The sequence below is a fragment of the Akanthomyces muscarius genome (genome assembly GCF_028009165.1).
Source record: "Akanthomyces muscarius strain Ve6 chromosome Unknown contig_11, whole genome shotgun sequence".
In the NCBI taxonomy this organism is placed as follows: domain Eukaryota; kingdom Fungi; phylum Ascomycota; class Sordariomycetes; order Hypocreales; family Cordycipitaceae; genus Akanthomyces; species Akanthomyces muscarius.
In genome coordinates, this window is record NW_026611614.1 from 474,933 (window position 1) to 489,610 (window position 14,678).

The window sequence follows — 14,678 nt, forward strand, 5'->3', positions numbered from 1 at the left end:
CTTGGCCTCGGTGGTAGTCTCTCGAATCTTGCGCTCGGTCGCGGTAGTTCTGGCCGCGGTCCTTCCTGTAGGGCTCTATTTGTAGCGTGCATTGATATTTTGTCCAATGCTTCCCATGAAACTGTGAAAGAGCTGTTGTTGCAGCTTCCTCTGACGACATTATAACCTTTGCGGTACGGAGGCGAATTATTTCACATTCTTTCACCTCTCCGCACTGCTCAAACCGGTCCCTCAGGATATTCTTGTCAACCATGGAAGAGAGCCCTGTAACAAATAACTCATTTGTTGGTTCGTTCCTACCAGACGTCCGGTGGCAAGTGTGCTCTTGGCACTGCTGTGGCGGTAGAGTGGGCGCTGAATCTGTGCTCAGCGTTGCCTGCATATGCATAGAATAGTCGGAAGGGTCGTCCATAGTGCATACAATGAATGGGATCCAGAGCATACATATACTCATCTACGCTTTGTAAACATGACTTGTAACTTGTCATCCGGATCACTATCTAGCAGCAAGTTACAATGGTCGAGTCAGTCGTGACAGTCGTTCAAGCCCAAAAACCGTGCCATATTTTGCAAACGCAACTAACACAATTAATGACGCCCGAGAGAAATCCAGACTTCTGTTCAGCTTTTTGACTATATAAATTGAATAGAAAGCTGTAGGCGAAAACTGTAGGCTGCTCCTCACCTCAGCATGAACAACAAACACAGCAGGATAAGCCAGCCCATCCGAGGAAGGGGCAACGACAACCCGCCATCACTTGACTCACTACCCGCTGAAATTGTAGTGCTCATTGCCAACTATTGCGGCGATGCAAGCCACCGAAAGTTTTTCAGCACCTGTCGCAGACTTCGGAGCTTGCTCTCGTGCGGGGCCGCCCGTCTTTACAGGCACATTAGGATTGCACCGACGCGAGACTCGGTATCTGACCACCTAGCTGCTCTGCTACGCACCGCATGGTTACACCCTCACATAGTGTTAGTAAAACTGCCAGATAAGTAGATTGAACCATGGCCTGACACATCTAAGAACTTTGACGCTGGACTTCGTAAACCAGCAGCAAGATGCCATGGTGATTGGTCATCTGCACCGCCTCCTTGCCGCCCTGCGTATTCAGAGCCTATCAATAAAACCGACGAGTAACGACAGTTTAATCCCAACTGTCAAAGAGACCGAGTTCATGAGGCTGGGACCGACGGTGTCGATTCCATTTCTTGCCTTGGGCCAAGCTGCTGCCGTTGCCAGCCTGCTTACCCCGAATAGCACGAAAGTATTGTCTTATTATGGTGGCATTTATAGCTCTACATTTACGGTCTTGTCCAGAATACAATCTTCAGTCCAAGACTTAACGCTTCGTCTTGGTCGGCATTCTTTCAACGCCCGCGGTGGAGCCCACGTAGCTGCTAGCTTCCCACAGGTTAGCACTCTGACGCTCTTGGCACATCGACGGCGGAAACAAGGTGACCCAACAGTAATGAGCCCCTCGTTTGCTTCCACCCAGCCTTCAGCTTCTTAAATACTAATGGCGGAAATTCGTTTTAGTCCTTTTTAAAATCTCTGTGCACAATGAAAGAGCTCGTTTATTTACGCCTTGAGCACTGTGTGTCTGCGGCGAACAATGTATTTGGGGATCTGAGGCCCAACACCAAACAGGTATATCCAGGATCTTTTTTGCACACAATATTCACTCTATTTCCCAGACTTCAGAATATTGTTATTTTTTGCCGTTGCCATACTCCAAGAACCTGTATTGCAGCAACGCAAGTTGGGAAACCTTGTGCACGGCCATAGTGCTCTGCCATTGTTACTTTGTTTATATCAATGATGCAAATCGAGATTTTGGTTTGAACGTGAGTTAATGCTGCCAAAGTAAATGATTGACTTGTCTAAAAACGACAGCTAATTATTCAGACCGAAGTTGGTAGTTGTGAATAGTGCAGCGTTGCTCTTCCTGTGTAATATAAAAGCAAGCTACATAGTGCTAAACTGAAACTACCCTACCAAGTGCCCTGCTTCTACGACTAGTATGCTTACTCTAATCCTCCATAGACAAATTCTTGTACGCTGTTTGGACGTACTCTAATGCTCTCTGGTTGGACGAGACATGTGTTATTTTTTTACCCTCTGTCTCGATCCAGACCCCTCCGCACCAGCTTTCGATGGAGCTCTCTCTGCGGCGCTACTCCTCGTAATACCCCTTGTGGAAGTCTGCGTGGTAGACCGCGGGATTATGTTTTTAGCGGTGTCTTGAAACGCGGCCGTACTCTTCGTTGTGATAGCCTTCCACGCGGCAGCTTCCGTGGCAGCAGTATTTGTGGTAGAGGCTTTCATGGCAATCTCCTTCTCAATACTCCCTGCCGCAGAATCATCCACCGTAGCATTCGTCAGAGTTCCCTTCGTAGTAGATCTTTTCGTGAGAACCCCCGAGGAAGCCCTCGTGGTAGGCCTTGTGATACTCTTCATCGAGTCGGCCTTGCGCGCAGCAGCTTTCGGGACAATAGTAGTCGTGGTAATGTCCTGCAGGGCTGGACTTTCGATTCTCGTTGTCGCAATATTCCCTGTTACGGCAGCCTTCAACCCGGTACCGTTCGCAGCACCAGACTTCTTCGTAGTACCTGCTTTCGTGGCACCAGCCTTGGCAGCGGGGTTTGTGATAGCCTCTGTCGTCATATTCCCCGTCTTTGCAGCCTTTAACTGGGTAACCTTTATGGGTCCAGCCTTCACAGCACGAGCGTTCGAAGTATCAGGCTTTGCGGTGGTTTTGACGGCGGTGGTCTTCGTTAGTAGCGCTCCTCCGGAAGCCTTCGTGATGGGCCCCGCGATACGCTCCGTCGCCTTTGGCACGACGAGTTTCGACGCGGCAGCCTTCGGGGAAACAGCCTTTGGGGAAACAGCCTTTGGGGAAACAGCCTTAATGGCACCGGCCGTTTTAATGGGACTAGCACTCATGGTACCAGGTTTTGCGAGAGCTCTCTCGATTCTATTGTTGGCCATCATAGAAGTCTTCGTGGTAGTCCTCGCTGTATTCTCTATCGAAGTGCTCTGGGTCACAGTGCCGTTCGCAGAGGGACCCTTTGTGGGACCCTTCGCGGTCCCCTTCGTGTTCTCCTTTGTTGCGGAAGCCACGGGAAGCCTCATGAACGGGGGCGTGGGAGCAGGTGTGGCTGGCATCGGGACACCCGATGTTGCAGTCCTCTTCGCAGTCTTCGCGGTGGCCTTTTTTATTGGAGGACTACAATGTTGTTCCCTCTGAGGTCCGCCCCAAGGACAGTTCTTCCCATGCGGTTGGCTGCTACTCTCATATAAACTAACTATTCCCTGTAGGTCACGATAGATACGAGACACATACTTTCGAAGCAGGATCTTTTCGCGGCGCTTCATTGTTGACAAGTGCTGTAAGTTCTCCTGGGCATAGGGAATATATATGTGATTTGAAGCTATGTGTAGTCTAACCCATCAATCTATGAATAGTCAAAAGCTTAGAAATGACTAAGAGACATCCAAATGAGGATCAGGCGAGCCCTGCTGCGCAGACTCCAGATTTAGACTCTTTACTCTCACACTCTGCATTTTGCTTGCTTCCATTACCCTTCAATCGCATATCCTCAGTTTTTCTAGGCCCCCCAGCTCACTACTGGTTTGCCTCCGTCGCCTCTCCACTATGTCGTGCTTTGTATACACCCGACGCAGCATAAATTGGTGTATCGTGACAGATCTACAGCCTTTCGAGTCCCGTAAACCAATTCTTAGGTCTTCTGTGATGGCACAAGCGCAGTTAGGGCACTTTTTCTGCCCGGGGCCACGTCCTCGAATAAAATTTCGTAGACTTTGTGGGTGTATATTTGCTTTGCAACACGGAAGCGTGACTGAAGGAGGGCACAAAGCATCTATTAATAGGCCAGCCAAGTCAGTACACAGGCATCTTTGCAATTGGACAAAGGAGGATTGACGAGTCACCAGAATATGAAGCCATCGGAGGGAGAAAAGATACTTGTTTGAGTTGCCGATCATTTTTAGAACGGATACTACTACAACTTAAGTACTTTGACATCGATGTGATAAACATGGGCCGTGGCTTGCTAGGTTCCGATTATCTAACAATAGTCTTGGGTTTCACATTTTCCTTTTCCGACTTGGTTTTACTGAATCCCTACTATGAGCCGGCGGTGTGCTGTAAAGGATTTGCAAATACTTACCACTACTCTTTGTACGCTGGTCTTGATTAGCATCAAGCGTAATCGGCGACCGAATAAGTTGCGTAAGTGCAGGCCACTCTCGGAGACGATCATGTCGCTCGAGGATAGGAACGTGGTGAAATGATTGGTCATAGAAGTAAAGTACCAAAGGAAACAATTTAACCAAAAGGCTATTTATCTATATCTAATACGCGACAGTCCTTGTCTTCAATGCAGACATGGCGAGAACAAAACAGGCCGCTCAAAGACGTGGAGGTTACGTCGCCTCGCACAAACCCAAAAGGAACCGAACGGGAATGGAGACAGGCAGGGTTCAAAAACGAAGGCACAGACCGAAGTTGCTCGTAGGAACTGAAAGGCCTGAAAAAGACTCAGGGCTAGGGATTCCTAGGCGCAAGTTCCAGAGTATTGTACGCAAGAAATGCGTTTTGTAGAAAGATCAGCCGTGCTGATTTGGTGACTTGACAGGTTAAAGAGATTTGCTTGAAAAATAGGTACAGCAAGAAATTTCAGACTGCTGCTCTAGCCGAGCTTCAAATGAGCCTGGACAGTTTCTTTGTAGACTTCATGGAAGAGGCCAACCGGTGTGCAGCGCACGCCAACAGAGTCACAGTCCAGCTGGTAAGTGTTATAAAGCAGCGTTTGCGACGAGTCTAACAAGAGTATATCAATTGATGTAGAAAGATGTACGACTGGCCAGGCTTGTGATGAATAAGACGAGAACACCAGTTCACGGTTCAACGCATTTAAAAAAGCCGGAGGCGGCCACCAGGTCCGAGAGCTCTGCCGGCGGTATGATATGACGCCCCCCACGACATAGCAACTAGATGATTATCAGGTACGGGACAATTTACGGGACAATTGCTCGTGACGCGGCTGGCTCCCTCCTTGAACCAATCTCGTTGACGGCCAATCTTGGCGGGATGGTATATCCCTACAGCTAGTCAGTCCAAGAGCAACGCCCGCAAGAATGACCCTATCTGGCTCGACAAGGCGGTGGAGAACTGACATCTGACGCTCAGCATCACGAGCAGAATATGCACTTGGACTGAATCAGGGGGTACATACGGGGACAAGATTTGCCTACTTCCTCACCAGGTTAGGTTGCGAGGACAAGCACAGATCTTGAGAGGATATCGACAAGAATAGATATTATTAGTGATATTAATACATAAGACAAATATAATATTTACAATACATACTTGCCCCCCAAAACGAATCATTTACAGTGGGCAGCTGCTCCTGGTGCTGTCAAGTCCTGCGTAGAGGGATTGTTACCTTTGAGCACATCGCACAGAAAGAGTCATTTCCTCCTCGCGTTTCGCCTCTTTTACTTGGCACATATTTTACTAGATAATTGATAAATATGATCTCGGCACGATATTGGTAGCTTGAAGCCCGGCCACATCCCCCTCTACTGATGAAACAATAGTGTCATGCTCCTCATGGCGGGTGCACCAGGTTTCCCTGCTTTTGCTAGCATCAGAGCATACACCCCTGCGCCGAGCACTCGTGTCTCTGCTTGCTCATTGCCTTGTCACCTTTAGACTGGCATCCTGGTAAAAAGTCTGAAGTGAAAAGGAATTTGGAATCAACCGACGAGCCACACTCCAAGCGATGTCGGCCATTCTGTCTCCCTCCTGCCTAGCAATACGCAAGTGCCGAGGTCGCCAGCCGTTGCTTGCCGCTCCAACGTCCTCGAGTATTGGTGGCGTGCTCTCGCGGTGTCACACCGAGGTTCTGCATCACCTGCTAGACCGGAAAATTGACATGTCATGGTGGGTGCTGCAGATCGTGCGCTAGCTATTGGCCTCTGGCCAACTCGGTTGGTTGAGGCAATTTTACATTTTCCTTGCGGCCTGGGTCTTGATATTGCCCGGCCGTATCTATTCATGGCTTGTGACAGCTAAGAATTGTAAGCAACGTCTGAGTAGTCGTGCATCTCCACAAAACGACGCTCCCTGCCTCTGTGGCTCTTGTCGCGAGGTGCGAGTAGAGTTGAGCGAACTCGGAAAAAACGAAGGCAGCGGATCCAAGCCCCGCAACCGCGCATTCAGCTGAACAAGTCCATCTATTTTTGCCATTCCGTTACTCACCGTGTGACCGTTTCCCTCCCGCTGGCGAGGTGGAGGCGGTTCGGGTCCCACGACGTCGGCATGTTGCATGAACAAATACTCTGAAAAGAAGCGAGAACAGAGAAGATAAGGAACAACTGTGAACAGAACCTATTTCCATCGAATGGGCTGGCCTCGAAATACGCTGCATGTTGAGCTGCCTGCGCGAGCGCTAACGCTGCATACGCGGTCTGTCATGTGCCAATTTGCATTGTCAATCTCACTTCCGCAGGAGCAATAAGGCTGGACCGTTGGCTCCAACAAAGCCGCCAAACCACGCCAGTGCCCGGGTGCGCCCCTCCCGGCCCGCGGCGCCCTGCCACAAATCACTCGAAGATGGGTCCCCGAATTCATTTCCCCACTCATCGACTGATTCAGCTCGCAAGGCGAAATCCAGCAACGGCTGGGTTCCAGAATCGGCAGCCTTGGGCCCGCTCTCGATGCGCGAAGTGCCCGCCGGCCGGCCCGGTCGGTGTACTGGTGCAAGACAGGACGGATTCCGTCGGCCCAAGGAGGTGTCAAAAAAAAAAAAAGCGACCGGTCGACCACATCTACCACTCACGAGGTTGAACGTAATAATAAGAGACATGTTGGGGAGAGAAAAAAAAGGGCTGTCTAGCCAATTGACTACCCGCTCATGACCTATTCTACTGATTTGGCTTAATCGTGACGGCATATAATAGAATGAATCTGGCATTTAATCAATAAATAAGAGAGCCTTTCTCGACCAGTCGCACGTTCTGTCACCCGCCTGACAGCTAGGTCAGAAACATGACCCTGCAGGTCAAGGTGACGGCCAACGCGAGCGTCCCTCCCCACAAGCTCGTCATGTAAGCCACGTTGCCCCCTGCCCATCCTCGACGCGAATCCTCGGCGAACCCGCAGATAGGCCCCCCCAGTAGAAACCTGCAGACTCGCTCAGCTATTGTTGTCGACTTGTAGAAAAGGGAGTGGCTTATCTTACCCGAGACTGGATGCCAGAATGAGGACTGTTGCGCCGCGATCACCCCTGCTAATCATGGCTCTGGTCAATGATTCCGCGGTACCTTGGAGAAGAGGAGGGGGGGTGAATGGAGGGAGGACTTGAACGTACAGCTGAATGGACTGCAGAAAATGAAGAGGGGTTGTCGTCATGACTAGCGCCGGGAACATGCCGAAAAAGAAAAAAAAGACGAGCGTGATCGGGGTAGATGCTATGTACGGGATCAATACAGTGTGGAGGCCAGCGAGAGTGGCGAGGGCGACAAGGATCCATTTCCTGTTTTAGTGTCGAGGGTTATCAACTTGGCCCCAATTTGGATTCCGCCCGGTACACTTACCTGGAAACGGCATGCTCGATGTGCCCGACCAATAGCTCGCCCACCAGGCCTGCCGCGTACATGCAAGCCTGAACGAACCCTGCTGTGGCGGGCGCCACGCCTGCCCGCAGCGCCAACGGGGTGGCAAATGTGCAGGCCATCGAGGCACCAGCGTAGATGAGGAGTACGGAGAGTAGTAGGAGACAGTCCGCGAGCGCTGCCAAGGGCTTGTGGCCTTTGATTCGGTGCTGTCGGGTAGGCGTCTTTTCAACCTCTTCATCGTTGTCGCCGTGAACATGGTCGCGACGGGGCGCAGCGGGCGCAAGAGCACAAGAACAGACCATGAAGAAAAAGAAGACACAGGCCTCGCCTCGCTGCACCCACGCAGCACTGGTGTAACGCAGCAAAACCTGCGCAAACAGGGACCAGAAGAGTGCGCCAAACATGGCGCCGCAGCGACACAGCTCAAGCGGCAACCTGGCGTCCTGACCCGAGTAGTGGCAGCGAACAAGCGTCATGGGTGGGTGATAGCTGCGCCGCTGTTAGCCCGAAGCGAGAGACAAGCGAGTTGCCGAGGGAGCAACGCTCGTCTAGCGTGGCTTTTGATGCGCCTCAAGGCGCCCATCACGACTAGGGCGCATACATCCGTCCAGGGGCGGCAATGGTGTGGCGGGGTGGGGAAGCGCGCGAATAACTCACACAAGGGCCGAGCCAATCCCGAGCAAAAGTCCCTCGGATGTGACGGTCTGGACGTACGACGTTGAGAAGCTCGCCCACAACCGCCCCGCCATGCACAAGGCTGTCCCAACCGCCATGAGAGGCCGTGGAGGTACCCGGCACCACAGCTTTGGCATGACCGCGCCGAGTTGCAGGCAAGCCAACTTTGCACAAGCGCAAACAGAAAAGCGCCTTGTTAGCCCAGGAAACTGCAGTTGCTCCAGCCGCTTGGAAACACTTACTTGCAGGCTGCTGATCCACGCGACCTGAAAAAAAGATGCGCCCAGGGAAACGTGATGAAGCTGTTGAAGGATGCCATGACTCATGACAGCTCCTGTTTGGGCGGGTTAGCCTGGCATTGCGATTTTGAGGGACGCCGTCTACCTAGCGTGACAAAACTGGCAAGGGAGCTGGACAGCACTGCCGAAACTGGCGCGGGCGCTGTGATCTCGGTGTTGGATGAGCCCATGGTGGAAACGAGACGTTTGCTGTGCAGAAGAATCTTCGCTGTGCAGAAGAATTTTCGCTGTGCAGAAGAATTTTCGCTGTGCAGAAGAATTCTCGCGTTGATTGCACCGACGAGACTTGGGTCAGGGCAAGTCAAGAGCTTTATGTACGCGCCTGAGTATCCAGTATCCGGCATCTTTTCTACCAGGTCAGATTATCCAGTGTCTGATGTCGCCCTACCGTGCCGTGCACCCTTTTTTGTCAATCTGCCCATGTCCGAAACCCTTTTGTGAGCCCTCATTCAAATCATGACTGCAGCTCGACAGGCCATGGCTGCGGATCAAAGGTTAAAAAAGGTCGCTTCATCCTCTTCTCTGGAAGATGTATGATATTTCGATTGTAGAAGCCGCAAAACTGCCAGAATCAAGTCCACAACATCGATACCCGATATCCCCATGATCAACAAAATGTACGCGTGGGTTTTTGGCCTGTTGGTAGCCCAGGCCATGGCCACGCAAATAGTCACAGTCACCTCAACTACGTACACGACGACGACTATCTGTCCCATCACCGAGACCTTCACCTCTCGGGGTCAGTAAGAGTCTAGCCCCTGCGCCTTGTTCAAGTCTTGTGTCTGACATGAAATCCCTTTTTTTTTTTAAATTGATTACAGAACATTCACACAGACCCGGATGACGACGTCGACCATCACCGTGTCCACTCAAAAGACGGTCACTGTCACCGCGCCGCCCGTCACGCTGACCGAGTACAACAATGTCACCATCATCCAGAACGCCACCAACTACGTCTCTGTGACGACTACTCCGCCTGCCGTCACGGTGGTAGATGTCTTGACGACAACGAATAAACTGACTGAATGGGAGGAGACTTCGATTCCGTCGGCCCCTGCAACGCCAACGAGCAACAGTCCCGCCACCACCATTACTGCCACTACCAGAAGCGGCGATGTTCGTCCCAAGACCCAACCGTCGGCCCCTGCAACGCCAACGAGCAACAGTCCCGCCACCACCACTACTGCCACTACCAGAAGCGGCGATGTTCGTCCCAAGACCCAATCGTCGGCGGACAGTGAAGTCACAACGACGTCGCGTCCCTCTTGGACGGACAGTAGCGGCTTGCAGCCCGCTGAGGCGACAGGGGCGGCCTATTCTCGGACGGAGTCGCTCTCGACAGAAGACCATTCTACATCTGCCGAAACAACAGGTCAAAAGCCGCAGTTTGGTCCAGAAGTCCACGCTACAGAAAGCAGGGATACGCCTCCGGCGACCACCAACACTTCGCCACCTTCATCTACCTCCACCAACACTGAGATTATCAGTAGTTCATCTACCTCCACCCACTCAGAGACTAGTCTGATTCCGACCACCAACGCCACTGGAGGCACTGTAGCTAGCTCGGCCGTCGCCGCCTCGTTCTGTGCGCTTCTCGTCGCCGTCTTGTTTGTGATCGGTCTAGTTTAGCATTGCTACATAGGTCCACCCTGGTCGGACGGCGCACTAGTGGGCCCACGCAGAAGGAGACCGTCCAGCTTTGTTGGTCCATACGTTTAGATATAATTCTGATTTTGTATCCTCGAGCTGTGCCCTGGTGACCTGGCAAAATTTTGCTGTAACTCACACCCGCAGCTCAAAGAAGGTTCCACCATCGCTCTGAGGCGTAGGGCAAATGAGTTACGTATGCTCCGTATGTTGCACCACCCACACCGGGAAGTTCGGTCTCAAATGAAGATGATTCTGGCAGCCATGAGCCAGGCTAAGCTGTGGAGCTGCTCTTCGTACGGAGTACGACGGATACAAGGCGGCGGTTTTACACGATACCCACTACATCCAAGAGATTGAATGCCTGTATGCCTGCCCAAGAGAATGGCCTGTACTGAGTGTGATGCATAAGTCTATTACCCTTGTATGTACCTACAAGGAGAAACGCGAGCTAGCAGGGCTTCACGCCATCTCTGCCACCAAAATCGAGGTACAAACCCCCTGTCTTCAGCAAGGATTCCAATCTCTTAGCGCAAGAAGATACCTAGCCGGGGTATGAAACTTTCGCAACGCACCCAGTAACTTGAGTTGGTGGCAGAAACGGTTTTGCGTCTGCCAAGCTGCTACTGAGCAGAGATCTGCGGAGCTTATGCGTCCTGCCCAGTAGACCTCAGTACGGCCCGCGGCTGCACCGGAGAGCCCCTCTACAGAACGCTGGCGAAACAAAACATGCGGAAGATTCGTCCTTCGGTGATCATGTCTCAGAACGCCACCGGCGTGACGAGACGACCCGTGCGCTACGAGGCGTGATCGTGTGAGACGAAAATTCTGCAAGGCGTTGGTTCTTCTCTTTGCTGCTATTTACCAGTATGTACAGTAAAAACCGAAATGGGTGTCGCGGGTCGCACCTACACAACAATTTTAGTGGGCACCAGCTAAAAATAGCTTGTACCTGCTAAGTACCTTTTTGCCCGCTCGTAACAGGCTTAATGGCCGGTTGCTGCTTAATGCTCTACTAAACATCTATCAAGTCTTTATTGCTCATAGTCCTGCGTTCTACAGGGCAGAAAGCTTTTTGGCATGAAGCTGCGCCGAAATCGACTGCCTCGAATCACCTTCCTCATCTGTCCGTGGGCGCCTTGGCTAACCAGCAAATTTATGCATCTCAGCCCTACTGTACCCATATTTGGTGGCACTTGCCCCTGAAATGGTGGCATTTGCCCCTGAAATGGTGGGCGATCGCACAGGCGTTCCTAGATCTTTTCCCCCGCGAATGTCTTAGTGTCCACACCGTGCAAGACTGCATGCCTTTTTTATTTCGATTTTCGCGATTTTCCTTTTATTTTTCAAATCATTTTGATTGAAACATCGTATGCTCACAACATTTTGGTCTGGAGAGTACACCCAGCCATGGAAACCCGTAGAAGTCGTTGGAAGCTAGTCTAGAGGCCACGTGTCCATGTTTGTCGCTGCTCCGCCCGCTCGCCCGCTCGCCCGCGCTACGCCCACAGTGGCGGCGTGCGTCGCTTGCCACTTCTCTTACCGTTTGCCACTTGCTGTGCGAGACCAAATGGAAATGGAAGATCCTAATCTTGAGTTTTTGGACGAGTATGACCTTCGAACACCCGGACGAGACAGAAGTCCTAGCGTAAACACCTCTGCCGAGAAGCCCAACCGAGCCGACGCCGGAAAAACGAAGAGAAACCTCCCACTACTACGATTGAATAACTGGGAATCCGACAGGCAGTACGATAGGCGTAATCCTATTTGTATCCATTACGATTTCGTATGGAAGGTATCCCTCAGGGACAATATTAGACGCCGACCGATCACCGGAAATGATCAGCCAGACGACGTTGTCCTTGCTCCAAGTGATTACTGGAAAGAAACATTCCAGTCACAACTTGAAAGTACTATAGCAAATAATGAACGGCTTCCAGGACGAGAATACGCGTGCGATGAAACAATCGTCGTTATATCGGTCGAGAATACACGCGGCCGGGGCCTGAAAGATAAGGTATCAGGTCACAACATCAGATGGAATGCTGTTGACCAGCACATTGAACGCCTTAGCTGGTTGTTTCTGGCTGGCAAGAAGATAACGTTTTCCTTGGAGTTCGTCTACCAGGAAGTCATCAGCGAGTCTGCCGCGCCCGCACATTCTGGGAAGAAAAAAAGAAAAACTCAGAGCGAGGTTCAGAGGGAGAGAATGAAGGCTGAGTCAGGCCTATGGAATCGCGTTTACAAGCGTCATCGCTGTAGAGGCAGATATTGTAAGAAAGGGCCACATTGCGCTGTGGACCGTCACGGAAATCACCACAAGCTGCATTATAAAGATCTCGAGGCCATCAATGACTATTTCAAAGATAATATGAAAGAGGGGGAAGCATTCGCTGATGTTGACGTCAGCGTTGCAATCCCTGACCACATCCTGGAACAGGTTCTGACTAGATCTGATAACTCCCCGGGCGATCCCGTCGAAGAGCTCAACAAATACTTCACTTTCCTCCTGGCCGAAGTGCAGAGTGACAGGAGCAGGGCAGAACTAGAAGTTGGTATGAAGTTTGCAAGAGAGCAGTGCTTCGAGTTGAACTCTATGGAGGAGCATCCTCAAATGGTCGTCACTGCCATGGTAAGGGGAAACGTGAAGATTGGCAGCGCCGTGCACTTGGTTGGCGGCATAAAGAGATACAAGAAAGCAGCAAGCATCATGAGACGAAGAGATTAGTGTGTAAACAGATTGTCAATTTCTTTCTTACAGTATGTCAGTCGTTAATTATAATATTTCTATTACTCTCCCGACAACCAACTACTTGTGCCGCCGTGTGTCGCCCTCGACTCTCTCATCCGCGAGAAAAATGCATGCCGAAAATATTAGTACTCCGGATATGTGATGGGGATTCCAGCATGGTGAAACAGCCGCTTAGCCAACTCATCATCATCTCCAACCACCTCGACACACCACTTCAAAAAGAAGCCGAAATCGTACTCCGCGGCCTGATGGTTTTCTCTATATGCCTTCTTGATGAAGGTCTTGAGGTTGGAAAAATACTCCTCAATTGGATTAAAATCCGGAGAATATGGAGACAGCTCAACATATAGCACACCTGCCTCGTCGCACATTTTCTTGATTTTTGGCGAGCGATGGACTGATGCATTGTCCCTGATTATGACCGAATTTCGTCCAGGAAATGGTTCGCAAAAATGCAGAAGTTCGGTCATGAAGTCTTCGATCAAATACTTGTCAGTCGGGCCCTGGTATACCCGGTACATGAGTACACCGTTCTGGGTAAAGGCTGGCAGTATCTGCCAGCGCCTCCCGCGCTTCAACTTGTTGTATTTTATGGGTGTTTTGCCCTTTGGTGCCCGGCCTGAGCGACGGTGGCAGACTTGAGTATCACAGCCTGACTCATCAAAGTAAACGATATGGAAAGACTCGACTTGAAGTTTTGCCAGTGTGTATAGATAATAGTCTCGAAGATCTTCGTCTCGCTGCTGGGCGATGCGACGCATTTTCTTTCGCGGCCAGTCCTTCAAAGCTCGACCGAGTGCGCTATGCGAGATCTCGACGTCGAACTTCTCCCGCAACAGCTGTACCATCTCTTCAACGTGCAGCTCGGGATCATCAGTGAGTCTGTCACACAGGTATTTCTTCATGTCGGTTGTTATGCGGCTGCGGCGCCCCGCGCGGGCTCTACGTCGCGGCATTTCGGACTCGGGTCGTTCACGTTCGCGTTGGTATCGCTGGACAGTTCGAGCGCTACACAAGGTAGCAGAAACAATATGTTGAGTCGAGAAACCCTTCTCTAACATAGCAAAGATTTGACTCCGGATTTCAGCATTTAATACTGGCGCCATGATTAGTTTTGTAACTGCCGTTTCTGGCGTGGTTGGTGGAAAGGGCAGAATCGAAGGAGGCTGTGGACAAGAACAACTTCCAGTGGTTAATTTTAGCGTCTGTTACAGGGGCATGGTGGAAATACAAGCGTGGTACCTGCAGTGTCAGCGGCCAAAAATAGCGAGTGGCCTTCCCCACCTTACTACTAAAACTAACTAAAAGTCGCCCGCGACACCCATTTCGGTTTTTACTGTACCGGTACAGATTGCAAGTAAATTAGACTGTTGACTGGCAGGCTTGTGCCTTTCTTGGTGGTGTGGGGTGCTGTGCCTTATTATCCCTGCAAGTAAGTACCTTTCGGGTGCAGGGATTCTGAGACAGATTTGGAGACTTGCAGAGACCTAATCTTAAAATTTGCAGAACGGCCATGCCCACCAACAGCTGGTAGTTACCCTGGAAAGACTGCATCTGTTGCACAACAGTTGAGGCCGAAAAGAGAGGATGAGCACGAGTATTGTTCTGGCATTAAATCATGAGATCAGTCTTGCAGCAGTCACATACTGGTACATTC

At 51.0% G+C, this 14,678-nt stretch overlaps 5 protein-coding genes across 5 annotated transcripts; 1 reads left to right on the forward strand and 4 right to left on the reverse strand.

Annotated features, from left to right (window-relative positions):
- Positions 1–2,177: 2,177 nt before the first annotated feature.
- LMH87_007665 (uncharacterized protein) lies at positions 2,178–2,995 on the reverse strand (the record flags this gene model as incomplete). Its single annotated transcript, XM_056199587.1, has 2 exons — positions 2,178–2,206; positions 2,263–2,995. The coding sequence occupies 2 exons, from the start codon at positions 2,993–2,995 to the stop codon at positions 2,178–2,180; spliced, it is 762 nt and encodes a 253-aa protein (XP_056058022.1).
- Positions 2,996–7,066: 4,071 nt separating this feature from the next.
- LMH87_007666 (uncharacterized protein) lies at positions 7,067–8,124 on the reverse strand (the record flags this gene model as incomplete). The annotated part of the gene is made up of 4 exons (XM_056199588.1): positions 7,067–7,214; positions 7,273–7,317; positions 7,402–7,566; positions 7,628–8,124. The coding sequence occupies 4 exons, from the start codon at positions 8,122–8,124 to the stop codon at positions 7,067–7,069; spliced, it is 855 nt and encodes a 284-aa protein (XP_056058023.1).
- Positions 8,125–8,301: 177 nt separating this feature from the next.
- LMH87_007667 (uncharacterized protein) lies at positions 8,302–8,966 on the reverse strand (the record flags this gene model as incomplete). The annotated part of the gene is made up of 3 exons (XM_056199589.1): positions 8,302–8,487; positions 8,566–8,657; positions 8,708–8,966. The coding sequence occupies 3 exons, from the start codon at positions 8,964–8,966 to the stop codon at positions 8,302–8,304; spliced, it is 537 nt and encodes a 178-aa protein (XP_056058024.1).
- A 496-nt stretch (positions 8,967–9,462) lies between these two features.
- Positions 9,463–10,251, forward strand: LMH87_007668 (uncharacterized protein; the record flags this gene model as incomplete). Its single annotated transcript, XM_056199590.1, has 1 exon — positions 9,463–10,251. One exon carries the CDS (start codon positions 9,463–9,465, stop codon positions 10,249–10,251), a length of 789 nt encoding a protein of 262 aa, XP_056058025.1.
- Positions 10,252–13,143: 2,892 nt separating this feature from the next.
- LMH87_007669 (uncharacterized protein) lies at positions 13,144–13,977 on the reverse strand (the record flags this gene model as incomplete). Its single annotated transcript, XM_056199591.1, has 1 exon — positions 13,144–13,977. One exon carries the CDS (start codon positions 13,975–13,977, stop codon positions 13,144–13,146), a length of 834 nt encoding a protein of 277 aa, XP_056058026.1.
- Between the last annotated feature and the right edge of the window lie 701 nt (positions 13,978–14,678).